Source organism: Symphalangus syndactylus, chromosome 12 (genome assembly GCF_028878055.3).
Source record: "Symphalangus syndactylus isolate Jambi chromosome 12, NHGRI_mSymSyn1-v2.1_pri, whole genome shotgun sequence".
Classification (NCBI taxonomy): domain Eukaryota; kingdom Metazoa; phylum Chordata; class Mammalia; order Primates; family Hylobatidae; genus Symphalangus; species Symphalangus syndactylus.
Genome location: NC_072441.2, coordinates 63,011,000 through 63,030,900, shown reverse-complemented (window position 1 = coordinate 63,030,900; position 19,901 = coordinate 63,011,000). Strand labels below are relative to the sequence as shown.

Below are 19,901 nucleotides of genomic sequence, written 5' to 3'. Positions count from 1 at the left end.
TATACAAAAGGCCACACGAATGGGTTGAGCTTACTGAAGATTACTGTTTGTGGCCCAGGAAATGCCTCTCTCGCCACCCATCCAGGAGTTTTATACTCTCCTGTAAAATAAGCATGTCGTGAGAAGTTCCCTGAGGAACTTTGAAGACAAGTGTATGAGAGCTCTGGAACCCCATCCCCCTGCTTTGAGCATAGTCGCCAAAAGGACTTTCCACTTAGTTTACTTCATGCTTGCTTTTGAGCCTGCGGCAAAAATATTCTACTTTCTGAGTGACTGTGGGTGGAGGGAGGGCCTGAGATGACATCAAATCACAGTCTTTCCTCCTCCCCTCAGGAAGTAAAGTCCACTAGCAGGAGGGCCTAAATCGTCTGAGCCCTCCTTGGCTCTTACAATGCTCACTTGTTTTCACAGTGCAGCAAAATGAAATGCCTTAGAAAAAGAGTAACATTCCAGAAAACGGTGGAATTTATTTTTCTTCCTTAATTGCCCCATCTGTGGAGGATTTCTTTGCTGAACACCACATCAAAGGTAAGATGGGAATGGGACTGTGTGTTGGGTTGGTTTCTAGCGATGACTGGCATCTCTCCCCACCCAGCCTGCTCACCAGATGGCCATTCCACACACCCTGCCAGCTGACTTTCCTTTCCAGTTAGAAACAGTCAGCCTTCCACCCGACAGGGGAACTAATGAGTACTGTTCCCCCTTCCTCAGAACATTTACATTTTCTTTTTGCTATCATTCTTTATATATACTTGTTTATTTTACAGAACCGATTGGGAGAAGGTAGCATGGTGTCATGTTACTCCTGAATACTTTAGCACGTGTCTCCTAAGAATATTCTCTTGTGGAACCACAAGATCACCATCATATCCAAGAGATTAACCTTGGTAGTGTTCTGTATTATACAGTCCATATTCAAATTTCCCCAATTGTCCCCACAAACTGTCTTTTACAACTTTTTTTTCTGATCTAGGATATGTTCAATGAGCAGGTATCGCATTTCGTTGTCATGTCTGTTTAGCTCCAAAAATATTTACATTTAGCAAGTGTTTTCTAAGGAGAATTCCTAAACTCAAGGCTCCCCTTCCCTTTCTATTTCTCTTAAGAGTTCACCCAGAGGACCAGCAGGGTGACGCACAGCTTCTCCAAGAAACTGGCTTGCAGACCTTGGGGAGGGACACTGAGTACAGTTCTAGGAGTGGCCACCCCACAGTCACTGAGGTCAGGCTTTCCAGGTAACTAAGTCCTTAGTTGCATCAGGCAGACTTCATCTGTAACTGAGGGGTTTTAAAAAAAATTACAAGTGGTTTTATGTCATAGGGAAAAAGGTTTTTTTGCTGTTTTGTTTTAAATTCCAACTTTTATTTTAGATTCGGGGGTACATGTGTAGGTTTGTTACAAAGGTATATTGTGTGATGCTGAGATTTAGAGTATAATTGAACCCATCACCCAGGTAGTGAGCACAGCACCCAATAGGGAGTTTTTCAACTCTCCTCCCTCCCTATTTTGTAGTCCCCAGTGTCTGTGGTTCCCCTCTTCACGTCCATATGTACCCAATGTTTAGCTCCCACTTATAAGTGAGAACATGCAGTATTTGGTTGTTTCTGCATCAATTTGCTCAAGATAATAGTCTCCAGCTGCATCCATATTGCTGCAAAGGATATGATTTTGTTCTTTTTTATGGCGGCTGTGTAGTATTCCATGGTGTCTATGTATCACATTTTCTTTATCCAACCCACTGTTGATGAGCACATAGGTTGATTCCATGTCATTGCTATTGTGAATAATGCTGCAGTGAACATAAAAGTGCATGTGGCTTTTTGGTAGAACAATTTATCTTCGTTTGGGTATATACCCAGGAATGGGATTACTGGGTCAAATGGTAGTTCAATTTTTAGTTCTTTCAGAAATCTCCAAACTGCTTTGCACAGTGGCTGAATGGCTGAACTAATTTGCATTCCCACCAACAATGTATGAACGTTCCCTTTCAGATAAAAAGTTTAAAAGTTGAGATTAGTTTCTGGTCCACTGAATCAACTGCCTTGGATTTATCACAGGGATCTTCTGCATTTAAAATAGAAGAGGCATCATGCTGAAGAGGGAGGGGAAGGCCCGACCTTACACTAAAACCCCGGATGGAGGATGGGGATGGATGATTGTGATTCATTTTTTCCTGGTAAGAATTTGCTTTTTTCTCCCTTTCCTATTGCCTAAAATCAGGCTTTCTGGAGAAAGGCTCAGAGCTGCCTACAGATAAGATCACTTAGGAAAACTTTGGCATCTGACTGGAGGGGTGGGCAGGAACAAGGCCAGGAGCTGCCAGAAACTGCTAAAGTCAGAGGCCCATGCCGAACCCAGGAGAAAGCTGAAAATGCCCCTAGAGCGAAAGCAGAAATGTTCCTGGGCTGGGTGTGGGGGCTCACGCCTATAATCCCAGCACTTTGGGAGGCCTAGGTGGGTGGATCACTTGAAGTCAGGAGTTCGAGACCAGCCTAGCTAACATGGTGAAACCCCGTCTCTACAAAAATACAAAAATTAGCTGAGTGCAGTGGCGTGCACCTGTAGTCCCAGCTATTTGGGAGGCTGAGGCAGGAGAATTGCTTGAACTCAGGAGGCGGAGACTGAAGTGAGGCAAGATCGTGCCACTGCACTGCAGCCTAGGCAACCATGAGAGACTCTCTCAAAACAAACAAACAAACAGAAGTGTTCCTGAATCCAGTCATCTACTTTTCCTCTCTACCACCTTTTTTTTTTTTTTGAGACAGAATCTCGCTGTCGCCCAGGCTGGAGTGCAGTGGTGCAATCTCGGCTCACTGCAGGCTCCGCCCCCCGGGGTTCACACCATTCTCCTGCCTCAGCCTCCCGAGTAGCTGGGACTACAGGCGCCCGCCACCTCGCCTGGCTAATTTTTTGTATTTTTAGTAGAGACGGGGTTTCACTGTGTTAGCCAGGATGGTCTCGATCTCCTGACCTCGTGATCCGCCCGCCTTGGCCTCCCAAAGTGCTGGGATCACAGGCGTGAGCCACTGCGCCCGGCCTCCTGTCTACCACCTCTTAAACCTGAGAATGCTCAGTCACAATCAGCAGTTCTGTACTGGCTGCATGGCAGTTAGGGTTTGGGGACAATCATACTTTTAACCATCCCAAAAGTAGCACTGGGAGGTGCTAAAAAGTGCTCTGGGGGTGGTCTCCCCAGTTCAGCCCAGCATAGATAGAACACTGTGGGCACAGCCCCTTCCACTGATAAGGGGTGGGTACGTTTCCTCTGTTTGGCCTGCTCTCTACTTCCCAGTCCATCCCCACTAACTATAGTTTATGCTATCTATATTTCCGATGTGTTCGGAAAGGGAGGACATGGATTTTGAAGGGGGAGCCTGATTTTTCTCCTTCACCCATAAGCAACTAGACTAGGCATTCCATTTTTTAAATTAACTTCTTTCCCTCACCCTCCCAGGGGTTGAGGTGTGACAGTGGTGATCTGCATCATCAGCATGCCCATTCCAGAATGTCGGTGAATCCCAGCTATGCCCCACACAGCTCTCCAGAGAGTGGCACCAGCTGCACAATTCTTAAGTGTTTCCAGATTTCTATTAACTTTGAGAGGCATTCAAAAAAACACCCTTTTCTTGCTGACACTTCTCCCCTACTCAGCCCTACAGTAAGCAGCTCACAGGGAAGGGTAGCACAGGTTCTGGTGCCTTCTAATAATCCTATAGTTCACGTGCAGACAACTAAGAACTCTACAAATAGGATGGTGGGAAAACATCAGGCCTCCTCCCTAGTGCTAGAGAAGATAGGGGCAGAGGTCCCCAGCCAGGATTTATGTAATACAAAACTCCTAACACATAATAGTTGTACTTGCTAAACATTAGCTTCAGTACTAAAGAATGTAGAATCTCATTTCCCCCCCAGAAATGTTACTAATAGGGAAACTAAAGGATGCCCTAAGTCTGAGAGCCCTTCCTGTGGTCGGGCCACCTCTCTAAATCATAGGCTTTGCAGAATGGGCACTGTTGATGAGAATCTCTAATTCTCCTGCCTTTCTCCCCAGTAACTACCCTGACTTTTTCTACATTATCCTCTGAGGATACAATGGCTTTTGACCAATTTAGTTGCTGATGAGAAAAACCATCTAATAACCAGATTAATAAACACTGTCCCAGTTTTAGGGTGTGATACTGCTTACTAAGCACAAAAAATGCACTGGATCCTCAAAATGTTATCAATAAATTCAGGGGCCAATCCCCCCACAGTTGTAATGTGGATACTTGAATGACTGTGCTTTTGTTTCTGTATGACTTAGAAGTGTTCTTTTCTATAACAGATGAGCTCCTAGTAAGTGAAAAATAACAATGTTCTTTGGGAGCTTCCTACTTAAAAAAAAAGAGAGAGAGATAGATTCATTCTAACCAACTTACCACACTTTATATATTTGTATGACTGTTTTCTGTATTCAGTCTGTCTTACTAGACTGAATGTTCCGTGGGGGCAGGGTCTATGTCTGCATTGCTCATGAGTATACGCTCATTACTGTAAGCCCAGTGCCAGTATACAGCCTGGAACATAGTAGGCACTCAGTAAAATACTGTTGCTGGATGGATAGATGGATGAATTGATAGCTGCACATATTTATGAATAAACAAATAAGGATGAAGGGGATAGTTGATGAAACTGAAGAGATGAGAATGGCTCTTGAGGCTATGAGAAGCTAATGAGAAAAATTAAGCAGGGATGTGATAGATTTGCATTTCAGAGAAATATGATGAGCAGATGCTACTGAGAGGTCAAATAGGAGAGAAATAACAAGAGTCTATTGGTTTAGCAATAAAGAAGTCCTAATAACCTTGGTAACAGCTAGTACAGTGGAGCAGTGGGGGCCAAAGGTAGTGAACTTTAGTTTTCAGTAGAGTAGTGGAATGACAGAAAGTGGAGATACCTAATAGACTATTTTTTACAGAAGCTTGCCTGTGAAGGTCAGGAGGAGCTAGGGTGATACTTGAAAGGGACGCAGGATAAGAAGTTGCTATTAGATAAAACTAACTCTGACAATGCCTGGTGCCTGTATTGAAAATAAGTCACTGAGGCTGATCCAACTCCTTTCCCAAGACAATAATTAAAATGATCTAGTGAGGAGGCTCTTACTAGAGGTGGGGTGTGGAGGAAGGCCTGCTTAAGGTGTTCCTGCCAGGTTCAACCCAATTAACTGCTCTTAAAGACAAAAAGAAAATGAGGGGACTGGAGAAGTTCTAGGGTTTCTGCTTTATTTTGGAGTGAGCCATTTACAATGTATGATGTGGACTCTGGTAACAGAACTGAAACCCACCAAGCTTGGTCTAAGACATGGGATTATGTAGAATAATGCAGATTTATGTAGTCTGCTAAATTAACTAAGGAAAAACCTAGACCTTAGGAGAGATTTTTAATATCTTTGAGTCAAAACTGAAACAAAGTTGGAAGACTGCAAGTTAAGGGACGGGAAGCATGGTAGGTGCAAAGGCTCTGCCCTTGGCCTTCTTGATACACAGCGGACACGGACCCAGTTATTAGAGACAAGTCCTAACCATTCACTGCTGCTACGCCCAGACACCAAGGACAGACCAGAGACGAAAAGCTCTGAACTGGGGGACCAGTAGCTAGCTAAATTTAGGTAGCTAAGAATATAGAGATCAACATCCTCTAGACACTGGCATAGAACCCACATCCAACAAAAGGAAATTTATTTTACAGAATGATGCATTGTAGTATTCGTTGCTCATGAGAGGACACAATCACTACATTATTATGAACTGAGAGAAGAAAGTCTAAGTCGTCTGAGATCTGTGTATATTTTCTACCCTAATTTCTAGCCTGACAGAAGTGCCTTAGAGGAAAATTATGGTTATAAATTGCCTAAATGGGAGCCTGATAAAATGTCTTTTTAACTTTCGAATACATAGTCCTGGCGTTTATAGCACTGTTCATTCTAAATAAGTTTTGTTCCTTTTATCAAATCAGAATGGGAAAAAGTATATTAAGAGACTTCTTCCTCACCACTACCACTTTTGCAATTTCTGAGCGTCGCCAATAGTGATGGGGTGAAAAGAAGGGGGCAGGTCTTGACGATTATTTAAAAGCAGGGGCTGAGGGAGGTGTCCAAGAGAAAGCACCTCTCACTCAAATGAATGGGTGGATAGTACCAATAGAAAAAACTGAAAAGAGTAGGCATAGGATAAGGGAAATGTGAGTTTATGTTTGGACAAGTTGACCAGAAGTTATAAAGATATGGTAGACAATTAGGTGTCTGAAGCTCTCGGGAAAGCAGAATGGAAACCACAGTTAATTGTTTGAGTGTTAAGTGCCAAATATTAAGTACTTTATCAGAATTTTCTCAATTAATCTTCACAGTCTTATGAGCTAGGTAATATTTTCATCCCCCCTAAAGCCTCCCCCATCATAAAAGAGGAAGCTTAACCTACGTGACATGCGAAGTAGTTTGCCCAAGGTCACGCCCCAGTAGGAAGCACAGCCTGGATGCAAGTTAAGGCAGACTGATTGCAGAACCCTATTCAGCTACACCACCATAAGTATGCAGGTGGTAATTAAAACCTTGAGAATGAATGATTGTCCAGGAGCAGGTATTAAGCGAGATGAGTACAGGTGGACTGAGAAAGTGGAATTAATGAAGGCTTAGTGGTTCTTTTATTATTATTAATTTTGAGACAAGGTCTCACTGTCGCCCAGGCTGGAGTGCAGTAGTGTGATCACAGCTCACTGTACCCTCGACCTCCCAGGTTCAGGTGATCCTCCCACCTCACCCTCCCAGGTAGCTGGGACTACAGGTGTTATACCACTATGCCCAGCTAATTTTTTGTACTTTTTGTTGAGATGGGGTTTCGCCATGTTGCCCAGGCTGGTCTTGAACTCCTGGGCTCAAGCGATCCACCCACCTTGGCCTCCCAAAGTACTAGCATTATAGGCAGGAGACTTCATGCCCAGCTGGTTTTGTGGTTCATAAGCAATGCATGGCCAGGTTGAAAGCAGAAGTGGCCTTGAAAAGCCAACGCTACTGAAACAAGGAAAGGAAAAGGGGAAGCCAGGAAGACCCTGGAGACAGAGAGTACACATGGCTCCTGGGCTTTGAGAGTGAATGCAAACCCTGGCTAGGTTCCCCTCATAGACCCCTGTGGGATAAAGTATGACCGTTACTTAAAAACGGAAAGTAGGAATAGCACTTAACAGCCCCCTGGCTAACTACAATTCTGAGAAATAAAAGTTAATACTCCACAGAAAGAAAACTTCATCTCCAAAGCAGCAACTCTAGTGGAGTGCAGGTAAGGAAGATTAGGTGGGGCAGAAAGAAAAGGATGGGGCAACTGGCCCAACCTTAAGGTGGCCATACATCCCAGTTAATCCAAAATTAAGCACCCCTTTTCACTCGAGTATCTCAATTTGGATGATACATTATATGGTCAACCTATTTATATATCAAGTGAAGGAAGGTACTCAGCTCAGCAGCAGAGTTAAATCAAAACTAATCTAAGAACTGACAGGAATAATTATTCCTCTTTTGGAAAAACACTTTTCTCCCACAAAGGTAACTGGAATTAGCTGTCTTTAACAGATGCCACTGAGGGCAGTAAAAGAGTGCCGGGTCTAGAGTCAGTCTAATCTGGGTTCAAATCTCAGTTCCAGTACCCCTATTTTAAGCAACTTTTTACCTCTCTAAACGTCAATTTCCTGATCTTGAAACTGCTGTTGCAAAGTTATAACTGAGAAAATTATTACAGTGACAGAGATTTGACCTAACTAACTCCATCTTGCTTCTAACTTCCAAGCTGTCCTTGTTCATTCCCATGCGTAGGCTGAACTAACTTTGGGGGAAACTTAGTTGATAGCTTAACTTTGAAAGAGAAACTAACAGCCCTTTCCAAAAAAAAAAAAAAAAAAAAAACCCCAAAAACAAAAAAACCTCCTTTTAACAGCCCTTTCCAAAAAAAAAAAAAACCTCCTTCCTGACTGGGGACTTGGGGACTAGATTGCCTTTGTAGGACTAACAAATTAGCCATAAGATTAGAAATTATGGTTTAGGAGTCATACAGCTGGAGGCTACAAGACTGAACCTCCCCAAATTGCTCGGGGGATAACATCACTATTGTGAAACCTAAGATCAGTGCTTGAGATAATTTGCAGACCCTGCACTTGATGGATCAGCTGGCACCACCCAGATTAATAAACTGGCTCATCTGGTCGTGGGTCCCCCATCCCACTTCCACCCAGAAGTGACTCAGCCCAAAAGGGCAGCTTTGATAGAATTTCATCTCTGACCCAACCAATCAGCACTCCCAACTCACTGGTCCCCCACCCACCAAATTATCCTTAAGAACTCTGATCCCCAAAAGCTCGGGGAAACTGATTGGCATAATAAACTCCAGTCTCCTGCACAATGGGCTCTGTGTGAATAACTCTTTCTCTATTGCAATCCCTGTCTTGATAAATCAGCTGTATCTAGGCAGCAGGCAAGGTGAACCCATTGGGTGGTTTATTTGGTATAAATTATTTGGTATACAACATTGGCATGCCTATTCCAAAGCCATGAAATGAAGATTAAATGAGATGTTTCCATTTAAAATGCTTAGCTACTTTAAAAGGAATGACTTCCCCCATAAAATATAAGATGTATAATGAGGCTCAACCAATAAGGCAAACTGGTAAATAGTAGTAAGCTGAGGGAATCATAACTTCTAGTAGCTGTAATTGCCTCTGTAATGGCTCACTTACCACCTGAGTTGGACTCTGGTCTGCTTTGATTTAGGTGAATGTGTTTGTGATGGGGATGACCAAGACTTTTGCAATTTTCTTTGTGGTCTTTCAAGAAGAGTTTGAAGGCACCTCAGAGCAAATTGGTTGGATTGGATCCATCATGTCATCTCTTCGTTTTTGTGCAGGTATAAGGCTGGCAATAAGCTTGCTGTCTAAGGAGAAGAACCACAAGGGGCAATTCCAAGATTCCTATTCAAGACTGAAGCGTTTCTAAAATTCAGGTTCATTTACTGATATGTAACGCTGAGAAAGTAAGGAATTGCAATATTTAGCTTCCACTTGACTTAGTAACAAAGTTGGGAGAATCAGCATTCAAACAAAGAAAGCTGAAGAATTATTAAATGCCATGATTCAGTATTTCATGCATTGCCTTTCCAGTCTGTTAATGCCTTAATATAGGTTCAGTGATTAAGGCCCTCAACCTGGAAGTTAGGCCATGAAGTTCTAGTTATCTAAGTGTACTCAAAACAATTTTATTTATTTATTTATTTTTTTGAGACACAGTCTCACTCTGTTGCCCAGGTTGGAGTGCAGCGGTGCACTCGGCTCACTGCAACCTCCACCTCCCAGGTTCAAGCGATTCTCCTGCCTCAGCCTCCCAAGTAGCTGGGATTACAGGTGCCCACCACCATGCCTGGCTAATTTTTGTATTTTTAGTAGAGATGGGGTTTCACCATGTTGGCCAGGCTGGTCTCAAACTCCAGACCTCAGGTGATCTGCCCACCTTGGCCTCCCAAAGTATGGGATTAAAGAGCCACGGCGTCCAGCCCCAAAACGAATTATAGAACCAATTTCTCCTCCTTTTATTTGGAGCTGTAACAGGGTGAAAGAGCAGATAAGTGATTCAGCCTTATTCTAGTTATTGAACACTAGATGCAATCTTTTTGTGGAGGTTCTATAATGCATATCAAAACACCTCCCCTCCAAACCTTATTTGCAATCAACATTTTCTTTTAAACTCCCCTTCCAAAAACTAAAATAGTGTGGGTGGGATTAGTGATATTAAGAAACCCGATATGAAAAATTTTTGAAGAATACGTAATACTTCAAAGTAAACAGTCCTCTTGCTTTCCTTGTCATTCATTTAAATTGCCATCAGAGGATAAGAGATGCCATTTCATATTTACTTAAGAATTGCCTTTCTTTCTTAAGGTCCCCTGGTTGCTATTATTTGTGACATACTTGGAGAGAAAACTACCTCCATTCTTGGGGCTTTCCTTGTTACTGGTGGATATCTGATCAGCAGCTGGGCCACAAGTATTCCTTTTCTTTGTGTGACTATGGGACTTCTACCTGGTGAGTCCATTGTTAATTATGTGACCATAGAAGGCCGGGAGTGGTGGCTCACACTTGTAATCCTAGCACTTTGGGAGGCCAAAGCGGGTGGATTGCTTGAGTCCAGGAGTTCGAGACCAGCCTGGGCAACATGGTGAAACCCTGTCTCTACTAAAAATACAAAAATTAGCCAGGCCAGTGGTGGCACATGCCTGTAGTCCCAGCTATTTGGGAGGCCGAGGCGGGAGTATTGCTTGAGCCCAGGAAGCTGAGGCTGTAGTGAGCCGAGATTGCACCACTGCATTCCTGTGACAGTGTCTGGGTGACAAAGTGAGACCCTGTCTCAAAATATGTGTGTGTGTGTGTGTGTGTGTGTATGCATCCATCCATAGAAGATAGAAGATGGAACAGGGCTCTTCCCTTCTACTGTTCCTGGGTCCAAAAGGCCTAGTTGTATTATCTCGGATCCAGGAGATTATCTTTTCTGGTACCAAGCCACTTAATGTGACAGTGATTCTAAACTATTATGTTTTTCTTTTAGGTTTGGGTTCTGCTTTCTTATACCAAGTAGCTGCTGTGGTAACTACTAAATACTTCAAAAAACGATTGGCTCTTTCTACAGCGATTGCCCGTTCTGGGATGGGACTGACTTTTCTGTTGGCACCCTTTACAAAATTCCTGATAGATCTGTATGACTGGACGGGTAAGTCATTCTAAGTTTATTTACTATCAACTGTGCAATATTTAGCGTTCAGCTTTCTCCCTTTGAGAAATGGAAGTTAAGACTTTTAGAGCAATCGATTTCACAAGGTATTGCAAGAGAGGAAATGAGCATAATTTCTAAAGTAAACATGCTTCTCTTCCCTGGAGAATACATATGCAAAAGAGATCTTGAAATACTTGCAGGCTTTGCCAGCTCACACAAGCCACTCAGAATTCACCATAGGGCTCAATGTCTGAGGAGATGAAGGGCATTCTGTGCAGCTGGAAACAGCTTGCAGTAAAAGCAATACTTCTGGGGAAACAAGGCTTCCCCCTTCCCACGCCCGCCCGCCCCATCAAAAACACTCACTTTTCCCATTTTCCCTTTAAGACAAAAACCTGCATTTAAAAAACACCTCCCCCATCGGACTCACTAAAATAGATGAAAAAGAAACAAATACTTTGGCAAAAAGAGTATGTTCCTTAATAGTTTATATGTCAACCATAAATTTTCACAAATGAATAAAAAATGATTCATCTCACAATTTTCTTTGTAACTAAGACATTTGGATTAAAATAATCTTAAACTACTGGAAAAATATATGTATATGTGTGTATTCATATGACTATTGCTATCTACATGGCAGTTTTGTTGAATCTTTCCTAACTATTCAGTAGTCTCATGGTGAATGGGACCAGCTGACAAACCCATGATAGGATAGCAGAACCTATAGCCCATTCTATCTTTAGAAGCACCATACAAGTCATAGCTTTGATCAGGACATGCTGAATGCAAGCAACTATTCAGCTTTAAAGGCAAGATTAGCATCTGTCATCTTTTAAGGACGATCTAAAAAATATCATGGGATGAAAGGCTATCCATGCCTTCCTCCCCCCGCTTTTTTTTTTTGAGAGAGGCTCTCTCGCTTTGTCCTTCAGGCTGGAGTGCTGTGGCATGATATCGGCTCACTGCAACCTCCACCTCCCAGGCTAAGTGATCCTCCCACCTCAGCCTCCCAAGTAACTGGGACTACAGGTGCACACCACCACATCAGGTTAATTTTTTTATAGAGACAGGTTTTCACCATGTTGCCCAGGCTGGTCCTGGACTCCTGGGCTCAAGTGACCTGCCTGCCTCAGCCTCCCAAAATGCTAGGACTACAGGCATGAACCATAGCACCTGGCCAGCTGTCCCCTCTTCTAAGGCTGTTTCCAAATGATTTCTTTCATCTTATTCTATTTTTTCTGTACCTAAATCTGTACTCTCACTTCAGGATATTTAAATTTTCTCTTTAATTTTTTAGCATTTGAAACACCCTCCTCTCCCTCCAAACACTTCCTCCCCCCACCCCCCCTTAGCACAAATAGCCACCATCTCTCCTTTTATCCCATCTATTGGTGCAGCTTTCTGGTTTTCTATCTCCAAAGCACTACATGGATTACATGGATACAGCAGTGTATATGACTAATAAGTCAAATCGGAGACAAAGTAATGTTTTCAAGAATTAATGGGCTATGCCAGTGGGGCCTCTTCTGAGCCTATGAACACAAAGCAGTATTGTGAACTGAAAGGCTATTTTTAATTGCTCAATCTCTCCCTCCTATTTAGGTGCCCTTATATTATTTGGAGCTATCGCATTGAATTTGGTGCCTTCTAGTATGCTCTTAAGACCCATCCATATCAAAAGTGAGAACAATTCTGGTACTAAAGATAAAGGCAGCAGTTTGTCTGCACATGGTCCAGAGGCATGTGCAACAGAAACACACTGCAATGAGACAGAAGAGTCTACCATCAAGGACAGTACTACGCAGAAGGCTGGACTACCTAGCAAAAATTTAATAGTCTCACAAAATCAAAGTGAAGAGCTCTACAATGGGCCTAACAGGAACAGACTATTATTAAAAAGTAATGAAGAAAGTGATAAGGTTATTTCGTGGAGCTGCAAACAACTCTTTGATATTTCTCTCTTTAGAAATCCTTTCTTCTACATATTTACTTGGTCTTTTCTCCTCAGTCAGTTAGCATACTTCATCCCCACCTTTCACCTGGTAGCCAGAGCCAAAACACTGGGGATTGACATCATGGATGCCTCTTACCTCGTTTCTGTAGCAGGTAAGATAGCCTATGTCAGCCTCCTACCCAAAAGGAAAGATCAACTTAATTTTACAATTTATTACATTTTAACAAAAAGCTAAAGAAAAACAAAAGAGGAATTGTAGAAGGTCCAGAGAAAGTAAAATTTTCGAGGCTAGATGGAGCACCTTGGCATTTCCCTGGAAGAGATCTCTGTCACTGCACACAGGCTCCCCTACTAGACAGTGGACCCTAAATCAAGTCTTGTTCATCTTCATATAACAGTGTTTGACACAACAGACATTTATTGGATAAATGCGGAAATTTCAAAAAGCTGATGCTCAGTGGCAATAGCCACTATAAGGAACAGAAAACCCCAGGTAGACAGCACAGTGCAGTGGCTCAAAGGATTGGTTCTGGAGCAAGACTTCTCTGGCTCAGCCTCCTGCTCTGTATTTCTTAACTGTGGGAACTTCAGCAAGTTACTTTGCTTCATGGTGCCTTCATTTCCTCACCTGTAATACAGGGATAATAGTATCTACCCTCATAAGATTGTCAGGATCAAAAAAGCAATGCATGTAGAGTTTAGAATAGTGCCTGGCCTGTAGTAAGCATTCAATAATGTTTTACTATTTGTAGCTAAGGAATTTTCCCCTTGAACTCATAGTAAAACAGATAAATATGACTTTTAAGGCTAGTCACTTATGGATTGTCTGATATTTAAAATAAGTTAAAATGTAAATTAAAAATGAAAACAACTAACTGGGCGTGGTGGTTCACGCCTGTAATCCCAGCACTTTGGGAGGCCAAGGCAGGTGGATCATGAGGCCAAGAGATCAAGACCATCCTGGCTAACGCAGTGAAACCCCATCTCTACTAAAAATACAAAAAATTAGCCGGGCGTGGTGGCGGGCACCTGTAGTAGCAGCTACTCAGGAGGCTGAGGCAGGAGAATGGCATGAACCCAGGAGGCAGAGCTTGCAGTGAGCCGAGATTGCGCCACTGCACTCCAGCCTGGGCAATGCAGCGTGACTCCATTTCAAAAAAAAAATAAAAATAAATAAATAAATAGAAACAACTATTTTAATTGACTACTCATAAAACTGTTTAAAGACAGAATGCTTGATCTAGGAGAGAGGGATTTGGCCAGGTGAAATGGTCCAAAATATGATCTCCCATTTCCAGACTGCCTACATATTTTCAAATAAAGCATAAACTTTGGAGGACTTAATTCCTAAAACTTCATATGCAATTGAGTCCCAACATCTCCTTTTTAACAGAAGACTTATTTATACTCCAATCTTCTACAATATGACTTCCCCAAGACCCTGACCTGAAGGTCTGTCTTTTGGAAACTTCATTTTCTCACTTGCAGGACCTCTTAGACGAAGAGACTGCATGGCCTCGTGTGCCCAGGGTCCTCTGTAACCAGGGATTACCACTGTAGTGATGTAAGCTTTCCAAACACAATCAGAAAAAAACACTAACTACATGGGTCTTCTACACAACTCTTGTGGAGACTTTTTTGCTATTTTATTAAATGTATTTGGAATAGGTAAGTAAATAATAGAGCTTACTGGTACACAAATAAAATCATTTTTTTCCTCACATATCCTGGCCTCAGGATGAGGTCATATTACTTGGGAAATGATGCCGTATGCATTCACATTTTTCAAAGGGGCCAGGAAAATAAAAAGATTTCAATATTGTTCCAGGTATCCTTGAGACGGTCAGTCAGATTATTTCTGGATGGGTTGCTGATCAAAACTGGATTAAGAAGTATCATTACCACAAGTCTTACCTCATCCTCTGCGGCATCACTAACCTGCTTGCTCCTTTAGCCACCACATTTCCACTACTTATGACCTACACCATCTGCTTTGCCATCTTTGCTGGTGGTTACCTGGCATTGATACTGCCTGTACTGGTGAGTAGACACACTCATTAACATTGTTAAACCATTTAGTAAAAGCAAGTATCAGTAACAATCTCCCCAAAATACATATTTTGTATTAATTTTGTAACTTAAAAAATCATTTCAAAGACCTTAGAAATTCTGCAGCTATATCCTGTCCAGTTACTCATCTTGTGTGTGAGAGGGGAGGGATGTTGAGAGGACTATCCACATGGGACAGGAATAAAATTAAAGCAAAAAAGGGGTCAGCAGGATTCTTTTTTACTTATCAGTCTCCTAGATTAGGCTTGTGTTCACTTCTCTCCTTCAGCTCCAGAAACTTGTTTGGCTCCTTTTAAGACAATCTTAAGAGATCCCTGAGAACACTTCAATAGAAAAACGGATTTCCTGACCAGTGTGGTTTCTCTCTTGAAGTTATTGCCTTGGTCCTGTGTACTTTCACAGGGCCATTGTTTTATACTTCCTCTCCATTTTTACCCTAAACTGACTCAAAGTCCTCGACCCAGATGGAACCAAAATACTTACGCAAACACTTCGGTGTTCTGGGAACCCCTGGGAATCTCATGGGTTCTCCTTAGAACCAGGTTCTCAACATTCTGGAACAGATTTCCTAGAAAACTTCTGTTCTATCAATATTAGCGTAAGTGCTACAAGTTATTATATGAAGCACAGGCAAAAATCAAGCTTCCTAAAGCTGAAATTAACTCCTTGTGATATCTGATTACTTACAACCAATGGTTGATACTTAGCCTTAGGGGATTCAAGAGTATCACCGTCTGGCCAGGTGTGGTGGCTCACACCTGTAATCCCAGCACTTTGGGAGGCAGAGGCAGGTGGATCACTTGAGCTCAGGAGTTGGAGACCAGCCTGGGCAACATGGTGAAACCCCATCTCTACGAAAAATAAAACAATTAGCCAGGTGTGGAGGATCGCTTGAGCCTGGGAGGTGGAGGTTGCAGTGAGCCACGATCACACCACTGCACTCCACTCTGGGTGACAGAGTGAAACCCTGTCTCAAAAAAAAAAAAAAAAGAATATCACTATTAATTCATATTGTAAATATCATTTCCTAATTGAGAAAAGCAGCAAGGTTTGGGGAAGAAGTACCCATGAACCTCCTAAAAAATTAAAATGAAAATAAAAACTTGTGTTCTTACTAATAAACTGAAAACACTGCCTACCTAGCATTTACTGTTCGCTATTAGTCCTCAGCTCTTTCACAATATTGGGAGAAGTCGCACGGTTTGTAGCTTGAGATGATATAAATAGTATTTGTCCTTTTCAGGCATAGGTCTCTATAGAATTTCACCCTTAATATGGCTAACACTGAATTCTAATTCCTACAGGTTGATCTGTGTAGGAATTCTACAGTAAACAGGTTTTTGGGACTTGCCAGTTTCTTTGCTGGGATGGCTGTCCTTTCTGGACCACCTATAGCAGGTAACACCTTCACCACATTCTGGACAAATTTCAATAGCAATAAAAGGGAAACACTGATCCAGGATTAATGGTAACATGTAATGACAGTATCAGGTTAAAAGAAACAGATTATTTCCACTTTTCCTATATCTACTCACTCCACCACCAATGCAGGAAAATCTGAAGGCTCAGATTCTTGTATTATCTTAAGATGTGCCTTAAGCAGATTCTTACATTCTTGGGAGTTGTAGGGCAGACACTGGATCTATGTCTACTTGTCTGGGGAGACAATCCAGTTTTTTCAGAGCCTCAAAGACCTATGATGCTTAAAAAAAAAAAAATGCTGGGAGCAATTGCTCACGCCTGTAATTCTAGTACTCTGGGAGGCCAAGGCAGGGGTATCACTTGAGCTGAGGGGTTCGAGACCAGCCTGGGTAACAGAGAGACCTTGTCTCTATAAAATAAAAAATGAAACATAACAAAAAAAAACAATGAACGACTAACATCTTGTATCTAAATATGAGTCATTTTTATAGAGCTTGAAAGGTATAGGCCTGACACTTTTGTTCTTCTGATGTGCCATATGGATGTCCAAGATTGCCTGTTATCTGTTCTTTAAGTATCTCTCTTTGAAAAGAGGCCCTTCAAATTGTTGGTACCAAGGATGGGAGGATACTTGGCCTAAAGGCCCCATCTCTATGGAGAGGATATTGGGGGCCATTGGAAATTATTATATACAAGTAAACATTTGGGGAGTTCTGATATGTAAGTTAACTTTAAGATTCAAATTATAGTTTTACATTCACTTTTTACCTAACTGGACATTCTGTACTTGCTGAACATTTAATCTAATACTATTACAAACTTGAATACTCACACAGAAATATTTCTAGGGCACAGACCTAAAACTTTAGTTTCTCACACACCACAGGTTCTCAATGTATTTCAATGTACAAATTACTATGACATTTCTAATCATCCACAAAAAAGAACTTAGCCTGAAACTTACTTTTGCTTCTTTTAGTCCTGAAGTAAGACAGAAGGGAGTTGATCTTGTCCCACTATCATTTTTTAAAAATTAAGTTTCATAATGATGTTAAGTTTATACTTCTTAAGACTGAGAAAGGGGCCAGGCGCAGTGGCTCATGCCTGTAATCCCAGCACTTTGGGAGGCCGAAGTGGGTGGATCACCTGAGGTCAGGAGTTCGAGACTGGCCTGGCCACCATGGTGAAACCCGGTCTCTACTAAAAATACAAAAATTAGGCGAGTGTAGTGGCAGGCGCCTGTAATCCCAGCTAACTTGGGAGGCTGAGGCAGGATAATTGCTTGAACCTGGGGGATGGAGGTTGCAGAGAGCCAACTTTACTTTGCACCACTTCACTCCAGCCTGGGCAACAGAGCGAGACTTCATCTCAAAAAAAGACTTGGAAAAAGTAAATATTAAAAGAAGGAGAATATAAACTAAGGATAACAAGAATTGTTACTGAGAGGGCCTGGCATAGTAGCTCACGACTATAATCCCAGCATTTAGGGAGGCCAAGGTGGGAGGATTGTGTGAGTCCAGGAGTTCCAGACCAGCCTGGACAAGATAGTGAGGCACTATCTCTACAAAAAAATTTTAAAAATCAGCCAGGTGTGATGGTGCATACCTGTAGTCCCATCTACACGGGAGGCTGAGGCAGGAAGATTGCTTGAGTCCAGGAATGAGTGCAGTGAGCCTTGATTATGCCACTGCACTCTAGCCTGGGTGACAGAGTGAGACCCTGTCTCAAAAAAAAAAAAAATTATTACTGGGAACAAAAAATATGCCAATAGCTGAGGTTCAATTAAGGCATACTTATTCTAAAGAAAAAATTTATATAAATATGCAACCAATTCTCTTATTTGCATTTATGAACACACCCCTTCCCATGCTATCTAACACTTAGCCTACGTTTCATACCTGGAAAGCAGGCTAGAATTATAAAGTAAAGCCCAGAATTGTTATATAGGGACTAGTATAAGGAGGCCAAATACCAGAAGTACCTTGCACAACTACTCTATGGCTAGTACCCCGGACAGTGAGATACAGAAAGCAGAGCTCAGTTTGCTGATGCATTTTTTCAGTCTTGATCCTTCTTCACTGGCTGTCCCAGTAGTGCCTTGGAATTTTTCAAGCCTATTGGGCCAAAAGTACAAGGAAGTAACAAATACAAGGGCACAGAATATCTTACTCAAATGAAAAAGACAGGCAACAAAACTATAACATGTTTAATGTCCTATATGTCTTTGTATACTTCTTAAAATAAAATGTTTAAATAGTTCAATACTTGAGAAGACAAGTCAAGTTTTCTGAAGACCATTACCTGAAAAGAAAAAGCTACAGGTATATATGTGAGTTCTGAAATAAATTTGTTGGGTCATGATCTCATTGTTTTTATGAAAAAAGATAGACTACCACAGAGCAGATTAAAAAAGAGTATATCACTTTATTTTCAAACTTTTATTTCATACACACACACACCTGTGTAATGTAAAATATGAGATATAAAATATTTCTGTTAATGAGACAAAAAAAGTTAACAAGCTTTCGTTAGCCCAAATCCAGTATATCCTAGCACCATATGTGAGGATAAAAAACTCATATTTTTTACCCATTAATTCAGAGAGTATTACTTAGGCAGCCTTACATTCTGTAAACTCTACAAAAAAGTCAAAGGAAGCTATAAGGTTGTTGCTAAAGCTTATGTAGAAATTTTTAGTCCAGGACGTGCTCCTAGTATCTTAAACAAGATTCTAACTGCAATGCGTTGCCATTAGCCATCTGTTGAAGAAAGAAATTACAGGAAAGCTTTGTTCCTCTAAGTCATTCCTCCGTGAAATGACAGAGGACATTACAAAGGCCATTAGATTTGTTCCTAACTTCTGACTCCAGCAGCAACTACCAAAGAAACATCAGAAATGTTGATGTACAGATCAACTCAGTTCTTGCAGGTGTAAGCAGAACTTTAATTGAATCAAAAGGTTTACTGGTGATGAAACATTAAATTCTCAACCAAACTTAGACCTTTAGAACTGTATGAGATTCTCATTTTTTACTTACCTAAATCTGTTATTACCAAATTGCAAAAGCTGAAACTCCTATAAAAGAGTATAGGCATTTTTAATTAGGAATCTAAAAAAAGTAAAACTTTTCATAATCTTCAGTCAAAACACTAGTTAAAAATGGTAACATTTTAGCCATGCTCTTATAGATCACACAGACAAAAAAAGGTAACACATTACATGAACAATATTTCTCTCCTTCCTGTATAAAAATAAAAAAGAAAACAATATTAGTTCTATGCAATACATTTTAGTAATTCAAGGAAAGCAAAAATAGCACAAGAAATTCATAGAACCATATACACTATTCTTATTTTTTTTAATATAGAGAATATGGGCAAGAAAATTATACACCTCAATTTCTTACATTTCTTTCATGAATTTAAGAAATAATGGTAGCAACAAAATTCTTTATAAGATCTTTATTGAAACTGAGAGATTGAAAGGATGAAAGTTAAAACTTACCGGTCCCCACACCTCCTCTGTAAGACAATGCCCTGCCCACCCACTCCACCCCAAAGTCCCTTCTTATTCCAATACTCAGTGACAATTTCAATTTTAATTAAAAAATATGGCCTGCATTAGAGTAGGTGAGTTTTAGGATTGTTCCAGGTTCCCTGAACAGGGTGGTG

At 41.3% G+C, this 19,901-nt stretch overlaps 1 protein-coding gene across 17 annotated transcripts in view; it reads left to right on the top strand.

Moving 5' to 3' along the window:
* The first annotated feature begins 310 nt into the window (after positions 1-310).
* The window catches only part of SLC16A4 (solute carrier family 16 member 4), a 28,795-nt gene continuing 9,204 nt past the window's right edge, over positions 311-19,901 (top strand). For 2 of the 17 annotated variants that reach the window (XM_063624569.1, XM_063624567.1), the window contains exons 1-9: positions 314-528; positions 1,107-1,235; positions 2,058-2,176; positions 8,792-8,924; positions 9,952-10,095; positions 10,616-10,777; positions 12,386-12,889; positions 14,566-14,777; positions 16,112-16,205. In XM_063624569.1, the coding sequence (XP_063480639.1) occupies positions 2,090-2,176; positions 8,792-8,924; positions 9,952-10,095; positions 10,616-10,777; positions 12,386-12,889; positions 14,566-14,777; positions 16,112-16,205 (1,336 nt within the window). In that variant the 5' untranslated portion in view covers positions 314-528; positions 1,107-1,235; positions 2,058-2,089. Of the gene's footprint in view, positions 529-1,106; positions 1,236-2,057; positions 2,177-8,791; positions 8,925-9,951; positions 10,096-10,615; positions 10,778-12,385; positions 12,890-14,565; positions 14,778-16,111; positions 16,206-19,901 lie in introns of all 17 variants that reach the window. The other 15 variants (XM_063624572.1, XM_063624570.1, XM_063624573.1 and 12 more) reach the window with 15 other exon arrangements.